The sequence below is a fragment of the Salvelinus namaycush genome, chromosome 12 (genome assembly GCF_016432855.1).
Source record: "Salvelinus namaycush isolate Seneca chromosome 12, SaNama_1.0, whole genome shotgun sequence".
NCBI classification, from domain to species: domain Eukaryota; kingdom Metazoa; phylum Chordata; class Actinopteri; order Salmoniformes; family Salmonidae; genus Salvelinus; species Salvelinus namaycush.
The window spans coordinates 41,276,908-41,286,927 of NC_052318.1; the positions used below are offsets into that span (position 1 = coordinate 41,276,908).

Consider the following 10,020-nt stretch of genomic DNA (forward strand, 5'->3'; position numbering starts at 1 on the left):
ATCGTCCGGGTTAGGGGATGGTTTGGCCAGGGGGTAGGCTATCATTGTAAATAAGAATTTGTTCTTAACAGACTTGCCTAGTTAAATAAAGGTTCAAAAGAGATTTGCTCAATGTGCTCATCTCTGGATATAGCATAGGGGTCTATTGCTGAAGTCTGCAATTTAATATTTATTTAATTAGGCAAAAGTGAAAAGGGAATTACTGACACATGGGATAAATCACAAGAGATCAATCACTGGGTCTAAGCCAACTTTGAACTAAGACATTTATTACAAATATACAACAAAAAACATTCCCTATCCCTCTCAGTTATTTTTCTTCTTCACAACATGAGCGCAGTCATATTTTCCCCTGACCACAGTCAGCTTGACTCCTGGCAGGTCCTGTGTCCTGCCCCCCTGCACCAGCACTACATTGTGCTCTTGAAGGTTGTGTCCCTCCCCGGGGATGAAGACCACTGCCTCCTTGCCGTTACTCAGGCGGACTCTGGCACATTTACGGTTGGCCGAGTTTGGCTTCTTGGGTTTCCGGATCATTGTCTTCAGGATCACTGCCTTCAGCTGGGGGCGGCCGAACATGGCGCTGACACTCGGGGGAGGGGGGGACGGCTTTCCCCGGCGATGCATCTGATTCAGAGTAGCCATAGTTCTGGAGAGGACAGGTCCGGACCATTGGGAGACAGACTGAGACACTAATAGGATACAAAGAGTGAGTAAGAGATCTGCTCCAACTTCTAATGTTGAGAGTAAACTGTAAACATAACAGCTCATGTATGCCTAAACAAGATGCTGAGGATATTCTGAAGTAGGGATAGTCAATCTTCTTTGCAAAGGAGCAGTGAGTGTGCATAATTTTGAGGCAGCAAAAGCAGTACCATTCAATTTAGAAGCTTATAATCTGGTCTTCAATCAAATACTTTTTAGTCTAATCAGCTGTGCTTCCACACACTGGCCCTCACAAGGTAAGATTCCCTACCTCTGCAGGTCTGAAGTCAAGAGCATGGATATCAAGCCTCGTGTTTGCGTGTGTTTTTGGTTTTACTATCCTTGTGGGGACCAGAAGTCCTCACAAGGATAGTGAAACAAGACAGATTCAAACAAGTGTGGGCATTTCACCAGTCCCCACAAGAAAAAAAAACATTTTAGGGTTTAGAGTTTGAGGTTAAGGAAATATGACTTTGAATGGGAATCAGTCGTCTGGTCCTCACGATAGTAAAACAAACGTGTGTAATATGACTATATTGTATTATGTGCCATTAAACTGACGCTTTTATCCAAAGCAACTTAGTCGTGCGTGCCTACATTTTTCAGGGCGTGTGCAAAATAGGCAGGCATGATGAAATTACCTTGCAGAAGTGATGTCAACATTGGTCTCAGACTCCCCAATGACGCCATCCCTGCAAAAGAGGCAAATATAGGATTTAGGGGAACCTGTCTGTCACATTGTTAACCTTGCAGCTAACCCTACCCTTTAGTCCAAAGCCATGCTCTACAGTATTTTCAAATCGTACTTGTTGATTTTTCTGTTCCTGTCCAAGGTCAAACCACCGACGTGTGTCTTTAAAATATATATATATAATTATAATAGGGAAAATAAGAAATCGTAACTGCTCTCACGCGTATGACCGCAGGAAGTATTTTTTTTTAAACATTTTCTTCCGTATTGAGTGCGACGGCTTCCGTTACAGATTTTTGTAAGAGCACTACTGTCACCTACTGGCCGGTTACTCGAAGAAGAAAAAAAACACCATGCACATGAGTTGGCCAGAGGATAAGACTATGATTTTGGATCTGATGTCGAACATTTTCTAAACAAGCCCCAAGGTATCCTATATTTTAGAATCCCTGAAATAGGGGTGTGCTGCAGCTGGAGGGTAAACCAAAGATGACAGATCAGGCATCTCACTAGTTCCTTATATTTGATATAATTCTTTGTCCATGTTTATAATTGACAGGAAGAAAATAGTCTAACAGTTGAGAACCACCACAGGTAGCCTATTGTATACGTTTTTTTGCCAGGTGGATATAATTTCTTCACATCCATCTACCAGAAAGAGAGGGGCGGCGTTGTTTGTGTGTGAATGTCTATGTATGTGGTTCTGTGTAGAGCAGATGAAGTAGCAAGCGGATGCAAAGCGAGAGAGAAGAGAACAGGGGGATAGATGAGTATGATGTAAATTACTCATAAGGAGATGGTTTCCATGAAAGAGGTACGACTGAATGAACAAGAGAACACAGATGTGTGAAAGAGGGAAGATGAAAGGAAAAAGCGAATGGCTTGAATGGATGAGTGGGAGGGAAGGGAGAGGTAGAGAGATAACAAGTGAGAGCGAGGGAGGGGAAAAAATGCAAGTCCGTCCTCCTTGTATGTCTTCCTATCCTTTTATCGCTCTCCTGTTTTTCTCTCATTTAGGTTCAGTCTATTTTCGTCCCTCTTCAATTTTCACAAGGATGGGAGGGCAGGAAGGATAGAATGAGAGAGCATTAGAAGTATGAACCTCTTTCATAGAACTCAGCAGCGCTACAAGACCCAGTGGGTGCAAAGGGCCAGGAGGGTGGACGGTATTTGAGAATGAGGGTAATTTAATATCATTCTAGTTAATATATTAAAGGGTGCATCTGCCTCCCCAGAAGAGTGGACGTTGTTATAACAGGAAAGGGGGCACCTTCTCCATGTTAATGCCCACGATTTTGGAATGAGATGTTCGACAAGCAGGTGTCCACGTACTTTTGGTCAGTGTGTGTGTTGTGATAATTGTATTTTGCTCTATAACCTGTTAGTTCATATGCCTTGACACCGTGATATATAGGCCTAAGGCTGAGACAATAAGAAGACATGGTGGCAGAATAGATTCAACCACAGCTTTGTTTCATCACAAAACCGGAGAGCAACATCTGTCCGGTGAAGCCCACAAAACATTGCATGTAATAAACAGTTATATGACCTACAGCATGGTCAAGCAAGTTAATGTTTACAACATTTTCAGACTACTAAAAAACTATTGATTTAGAACCACAGAGAGTTACCGCAAGTAGCAAAGAAAACAGGAGCTGCCTCCACTATTCCAGCAACATTTAAACGTCAACATTTAATCACCTCTGCTTAGTTTAATACAGTGACAACTAAAAGATATCAAAAAGGATTTAGTCCAATCAACGTAAGCTAAATATGATGTGGTTGTTTATGGTAGCACACTGATTTCTGTCTGTGTGTGTGTGTGTGTGTGTGTGTGTGTGTGTGTGTGTGTGTGTGTGTGTGTGTGTGTGTGTGTGTGTGTGTGTGTGTGTGTGTGTGTGTGTGTGTGTGTGTGTGTAAATGCAGGCACATTCAAGCCTGTTGCACAGTATGGGATGCTGATTGTTCCCCATAGTCAAGATTGTGTGACAGGCGTCACAATGTACGTCAGAAGTGTCCCTGACTCTCATCACACAATAGAGACCAGAGAATGGCGAATAGAGGAAAGTCTGGCAGATGGGTTATTTACAGAAATACAGTGTCTAATTCCTCAGTAAGACACAAAGACTTAAAAAATATAGATTTTAATTTGCTTTTGATTGGTATCCAAATACATTGGCAACTATAAACAACACATAATGTCCATCACTTATATATTAAATATACTAGCTAATGTACTAGATGTACATTTTCTGATAAAATAAATACATCAGGAAGTGATATAATATATGAATGTACAGCATATATTATCGGAACACTGGTAATACACACTTTTCACTCCACTTTTAGTCATATAAAATATATATATATATAGATCAGTCAAACACAGTATGCGAAGAGCACATATGCTGAAAGACAACCCATCATGATATTCAAACTTAAACGCATTCTTTCAACAAAATAAGACCCTAGTCAACCAACATGTAGATCAGTGTATAAACAAGCACTGCATCTTTATAGATAAAACCAAACAAAATTGTTGTGGTATGATACATTTGTGCCATGTGATCTTGTGTGCTCAAAAAAGCCTTCTTCCTCACTATGAGTGAATTTAAATATGGCACTTTAAATTACCTCTTATGAGGTTACTTAGCAATAAAATCAATTCAAAGTAATGCATGTTCAACTGAATCATCAGAAAACAGTATTATACAATAGTGGATTTTAAGTATCCGAAATATGGATAGGAGAATTTACATTTTCACCTTTCTGAATATTTTTTTAATACATTTTGCACATTCAGCTTTTACAGGAAAAGCTGCATCTTAAAATATGACAATATGCCATACTGAATGAAGTAAGTCACAGACTTATTTTAAAACGCAGGGTCACGCAGGCTTCCATCTGAAATGAAAGAAAACAACAGAGAAGCGTTAGTTAATATAGTTCAGCAACCAGTATTATTCACACTGAATTCTTAGTAGTCTCATGCATCTTATACTGTAACATTGAAATATCTGATGAGACAATGAAAACAAATGTATGTGCCAGTAATATAGCCTGCTATCTTATATTAACACATGAGCATGACAAAAATGGCCCCTTACCTTGGTGAAAACTTTGTGAATGCATGGTTGAGTGGGAGTTGATACAACTCAGGTTGTTACCCCAATACGGGGTGAAAGAGGCATCTGCCTCAAACAGAGGTCCCATGTCACCCAGTTCCTCCAGAAAGGACTGGGCATCGGGCAAACCAATGGTGGGGGCCGGATGGACCAAGGCAGAGGCACCCTCCTGGAAGGCTGTGAGAACGATGGCTGATGATGGTAGTGACGATGGAGGCTCCTCTGACACCTCCATATCCATCACCCTGATGACCATCATAGCTCCACCCACTGCCATGCAGTTACACTGCGTTGACTGCACGCTACAGAAATGGTTTACACCAATTGAAGATTCACCCTCGATGAGGCTGGGGTTATACCTGCTCACTAGAGTGAGTGGCGAGCAAGGGGGGGAGGAGTTAAAAGAGGAGGAAGAGGGAGAAGAGGAGCATGAAGAGCGGGACAAAGGGAACGATGAGAGCTCCTCAATTAGGCTCTCAAGTAACATGCTCTCCTCATACAGAGAGATATCCTCTCGGCTAAGGGGCGGGTCTAGCCCCCTCCAGGGCTGGCACTCACCTCCACAAGGAGGAGAGGAACTCTGGGATGTGGCCTGAACGCTGGGCGAAGTCAAGGTGGATGGGGTCACTCCGGGTAGAAGCGGGTCACAGCAAAATCCCTCAGCTAAAGAGCTAATATATTTAGCCAAGAGAGAAATTTCTTCATTCTCCCTCTCCTGCTCTCTGTCTATGGAGAGGAAGGAGCAGGGCGGGTGTGTGGGTGATGCCTCTGGGGTAAGTAGGAGCTCATTCGGTGGGCCACGGTAGGGCCTGTGGGAAACATCCACATACAAAGGCCCCATAATCTGTGGCAGGCTCATGATGGAGCATTCATCTCCCCCAAAACTATCAGTGGTGGGGGGTAGCTTTCTATGAGGCTCTCCTGGGAAAAACAGCTCAGGATGATCAGAGGAGAAGGCCTGGGAGAAGGCTGGTGCTCTGAGTGCTGAGGTAATCATTTCATGGGCCATTGGGCATGACACAGCTGCATTGATGTGAACTAAACTGAGTTGCAGTTGCTCCCCAAAAGGAAAACTGCCACTTTCAAGATGAGGGGTATACGGGGGAGTGCATGCAAACTCCCCCATCTGTTGAGGGTGGGGCATAGTAAGAGGGGCAAGGGGCTCGGTGAGGGAGGAGGGGAGAGGGTCTGAAATATTGGTTAGAGATTGAGAGGTTATTCTCTGAGACAGAATATCAGACTCAGGGTCAGTCAGTGAGGCAGGAGGGTACACAGTGGTTGGCCCAACAGAAAGATGGCTGGACTTTGGTTTCCACTGGTGTTGTTCTCCATGTGTCTGGGGGAAGTTCTCCTCATCCAGAGATGACAGGCTGGACCGAGGACCATAACCAACTGGCTGCATGGGCTCCTCACAAGCGCTCACACCAGACATGGCAGTGCTGAAGTCTAAAGAATGTGCAGACAGGCCACTGCTGCTGAAGACCTGGTCTGGACTAGACAGGCTCTGGGCAGAACCCAAATACCCAGGGAACTGGTTCTGCTCCAAACACAGCTGCTGGCGTATTGACCATGCCTCTGACTCACTGAGAGAGAGGAAAAGAGACAATCAGATATTGTATAGTATATATTGTAAAGTATATATTGGATAGTATATATTGTATTGCATCTATTGTTAAAGGTTGGAGATTACACAAATGGCATATGACAAGTGTAGCTGTGGTACCTGATGATGTAGTTGTGGCAGCTGATGGGGTGTTCTCCATTGTTCAGCTGGAGGACCATATAGAGCCAGACCCAGGAGTGGTCTGCTGTTTCCACCTGCAATACCATCTCCACCTGCCGCTCCCCTCCTTCATTTACTGCAGAGACAGAAACATTCCCATGTTCACATCTGTTTACTGGTCTGTCTTCCTCATGTGTTTGTACCAGTGGAGGCTGCTGAGCGGAGGACGGCTCATGATAATGTCTGGAACGGAGCGAATGGAATGGCATCAAACACGATGTTAAATATAGTGTTCAACTCTATTTTTTATAGCTGATAAAACCAACTACAACATGGAAGCTGGTTCTCTTGATGATGCTGTTTGAATGATTGGTTGTTCTGTCCTGGCATCTTGGCCAGAGAACACCACTCCACTGATTCTGCTCCAGCCATTACCACGAGCCCGTCCTCCCCAATGAAGGTGCCACCAACCTCCTGTGGTTTGTATTACTGGTTGTGTTGGAGTGTATGTTAAGTGGCTGTGGTGCTGTAGTCTGGTTGGGTAGTTGTGTTATTGTGGGTGTACTCACATAGGATATGGTGCTGTTCAGAGGCATGGGAGAGGTCCCTGGGATGAACCAGGCTGTACCAGGAGCGAGTGCGTAGAGATTCCACATCATAGCCCAGGTACACACTCACACTGGAGGGAAAGGGGGATGACAGAGTTGATAACATACCCCATGTTCTCATGCCTATACACAATTCAAAGTGTTAGAATGAACCAGGCTAATTCTTACCTGTCCTGCGCGTCCCAAAGCCTCATGTCCCTGTTGTGTTGAGAGTGGAAACAAGCAAGCAGGAAGGCGTGCTCAGGGGGTGGGGTGAGGGGGGCACTCTTGGCGATTGTGAGGTTAGACGTTTTTATCTTCAGAGGGGTACAGAAACACACCCATACTGGGTTGGAGGTCCAGTAATTAGAGACAGGGCAAGGTGGGGTGAGACAGCGAGCTCTGACCAGCATCAACTTGTTCCCTGCACCTTGCCGCCGGATGAACTTTGTAGTATTGAAGCGACATCGAAATAACCTGTCTAGAGGAGGATAAAATAGAGATGTAAATTGATGTAGATTGATGTAATCTGTTGTAATTATAAGAATGGGTAAACATTTGAGTAATGATGGTATGTCTACCTGTATCAGTAGTGGTCATTGGTAGACCTGCAATGTTGCTCCTCATGACGTAGTGGTCCATAGGATTGATGATATCATACACACTGTCACTCTGGGCAACCAGGTCCACCTGAATGAGAAAAACAAGTTGAGTGATACTGAATGGGACTTTCATAGGCCTATGTAGAAATACTTTCAGTGTATGGTATGTCAAAGTAACAACAGCCACCAGTTTGTAGCTTAGGCTACTCACCATACAATGCCCGAGGTGGTCTGCGACGTTATCTGATAGATACAGAAGTTTTCCGTCGCTTGTTAGGAGTAGCATGAAACTTGACAATTCGTGCATCAGCCCCGAGAGCTCGTGAAAAGACATGAAGTCCATGGTTTCGTCTTGAAGAGCGTCTGGTTTTGGCAGCGAAAAGAAGAGGTCTAACGTTAGTTGTGAATATCGTCACTAACACAAAGAAGCACATAAGACATCCTACTATTTGCATTTTATTCACTTGGGATCGTGTTCATACTAAAATATTATGCCTCAAACTGGTTGGAGTCACACGCACTCTTTACTCACAGCCTCAAGACTACCACGGACAGCGCCAAACATTTTCAACACTTCGGACAGCAAAAGACTTGTAAGGCCATTATGTAAAAAATGGAACTATAGCCAAATAATAGATTAATAGATCAACTTCTGAATTACAGTGCATTATATGCGGCAGTAGTTGTCGACCATGCACGTTAAACTGAAGTGCACCTGGTGACAAAAACCACAAGAGCAAAAGCAAGCTTTCCCTATTAGCCTAATCACACTTAATGTGAACATATTTCAAAGAACAAAAAGGTTGAACCCACCTTGAACGAAGAATACAGACTTTCTGGTGTACATGCAGGCAAGTGACATGATGTGTAGGTAGGAGAGTCGAGCTTTGTCAGTATCGGAGATGGGCAACAGTTCCTGTAGGTTCCGAATCTCTGCGTTGATTTGGTCCCTCCGAGCCTTCGATGCTCCTTTTGTGGACCGATACATTGTCGCGTGCCTGTCTGAAACAGGTGTCTGTTCAGAGTTTGGAAGGTTTGTAGAGACGGGGTGTTCTGCCTCTTCACTTCATCTTCATTAGAACGTTAGAACTTGACAACTGAATTGTTAAAATGACAATGACTAGTTTAAAAGCTGCGTTTGCATTGTCAATTAATTGTAATTAGTCTCTGTCCGTTTTTATTATCCGGTTGCTCTCCCCGGGGGCAGACGGCTGTTAGGGTTACTGTCTATGTTGACTAGTTGTGTCGTGATAATAAAGTCCATGAGCGAGGATATTCTTTATATAGGCTGATGGTGGGGTGGAGAGGTGGTTGAGCAACCATAAGTATGAATATAATTTGAAAGGAGATGGGGAGGGGTTGATTAGCATCGAGGACTGCATGCTCTCTGTCTCTCTCTCGCGCTCTCTCTCTCTCTCTCTCTCTTGCTCTATCAAGTGTCATAGAAAACATCCATCTGTATGTTTCAGCATGTTTTTCTGCATGTACTTAACCTAACAGCATGCGTGCACTGTATGTGTACTGTATGTGTACCGTGAGTGAGTGGGTGAGTGAGTGAAAGTGAGAGACTGAGAGAGTGAGTGAGCGAGTGTTGACAAAAGCACAGTGTTGTTTCCAGGTGAACTAAGCAAACGCCTACACACTCCTCCCTTCTCTCTCTGGCGAGAATTCAGCCTTGTACATGTTCCTTGCTTTATTCTTGCCTTGGTTGTTCAGTTTATTTTTAGAAAATGGATTTGAATAGAACATTTTGATAGTAATGATACTCGGTTTTTAGCTCCCTCACTTTTCATACTGAGGTCGAGGTCAGCCCAAATTACAGCTAAATTGCAAAGGGTCAAGATGATATTTGTTAATCGATTTGGAGTTACAGTACATTAGAGTGAAGATAATATATATCAGGTGTTGAAGTCAAACAGTATGCTCTATTTAGAAATGTAGTATACTGTTTAACTACAACCACCAATAAGACTACAGCCACACACACTTTTTCTTTACTGATGTACAATACGGCTGACTCAACACCGAAGTGTACTGTACTGTGTTGAGTCATGTACTGTACGTCTGACCAACTGGATTCTCCTGAAATGATAAAAACATGAATAATCAGATAACGTCAGATAGATAGAGATTTTCTTGGCTTCCGTTTGGTCCGGGCCCATGGGACACAGAAGGAACCACTGTTTGACATCCTGAGCTCCCTGTGGATGTTGATGTTTTTATCATGGGTGGTGTGGCCATCTGTTGAAATCACAATGGTGTTGAGTTATGGCACAGCTATTATTCACTGAGGGGCTTTGATTCACCCAACTCTTGAATTGCTATTTTTGCTATTTTGTATATAGAGACATTTCCACATGTTATAGCATCTGTAGATGTATTGGCAAGTTTTTATTTCTTTAACTCAGCATTTATTTCCATCTCTTTCTGTATTAATTCATTCATCAAGCACAAGGTACTTGTCACTTGCTTGTCTCCATCTATGTGCCCATGGCAACAACACTGTGGTTACTTAGTAACCACATTGGTCCACAAATAGAGATGTAAGGAAATGAATTATTCTCAAAGACACCATTTAAGCCGGTAG

General features: G+C 43.3%; 2 protein-coding genes across 2 annotated transcripts; both read right to left on the reverse strand.

Moving 5' to 3' along the window:
- Positions 1-241: 241 nt before the first annotated feature.
- LOC120056590 (28S ribosomal protein S12, mitochondrial-like) lies at positions 242-1,662 on the reverse strand. Its single transcript, XM_039004783.1, has 3 exons — positions 1,512-1,662; positions 1,347-1,397; positions 242-692 (listed from the first exon to the last, which is right to left on the reverse strand). The coding sequence occupies exons 2-3, from the start codon at positions 1,393-1,395 to the stop codon at positions 307-309; spliced, it is 435 nt and encodes a 144-aa protein (XP_038860711.1). The 5' UTR covers positions 1,396-1,397; positions 1,512-1,662; the 3' UTR covers positions 242-306.
- Positions 1,663-4,271: 2,609 nt separating this feature from the next.
- Positions 4,272-8,421, reverse strand: LOC120057546 (neuronal PAS domain-containing protein 4A-like). The gene is made up of 8 exons (XM_039006137.1): positions 8,247-8,421; positions 7,645-7,796; positions 7,413-7,521; positions 7,021-7,312; positions 6,814-6,923; positions 6,245-6,380; positions 4,504-6,104; positions 4,272-4,300 (listed from the first exon to the last, which is right to left on the reverse strand). Exons 1-8 carry the CDS (start codon positions 8,419-8,421, stop codon positions 4,272-4,274), a joined length of 2,604 nt encoding a protein of 867 aa, XP_038862065.1.
- Positions 8,422-10,020: the final 1,599 nt, after the last annotated feature.

Excerpts from the sequence above, each read along its gene's own strand:
- LOC120057546 (XM_039006137.1), bottom strand. The coding sequence starts at position 8,421 with ATGTATCGGTCCACAAAAGGAGCATCGAAGGCTCGGAGGGACCAAATC. Across the intron at positions 7,313-7,412 it reads AATGACCACTACTGATACAG|ACAGGTTATTTCGATGTCGC; the intron begins GTAGACATACCA and ends ATCCTCCTCTAG. Across the intron at positions 6,105-6,244 it reads TGCCACAACTACATCATCAG|TGAGTCAGAGGCATGGTCAA; the intron begins GTACCACAGCTA and ends CCTCTCTCTCAG.
- LOC120056590 (XM_039004783.1), bottom strand. The coding sequence starts at position 1,395 with ATGGCGTCATTGGGGAGTCTGAGACCAATGTTGACATCACTTCTGCAA. Across the intron at positions 693-1,346 it reads GTTGACATCACTTCTGCAAG|TGTCTCAGTCTGTCTCCCAA; the intron begins GTAATTTCATCA and ends GTATCCTATTAG.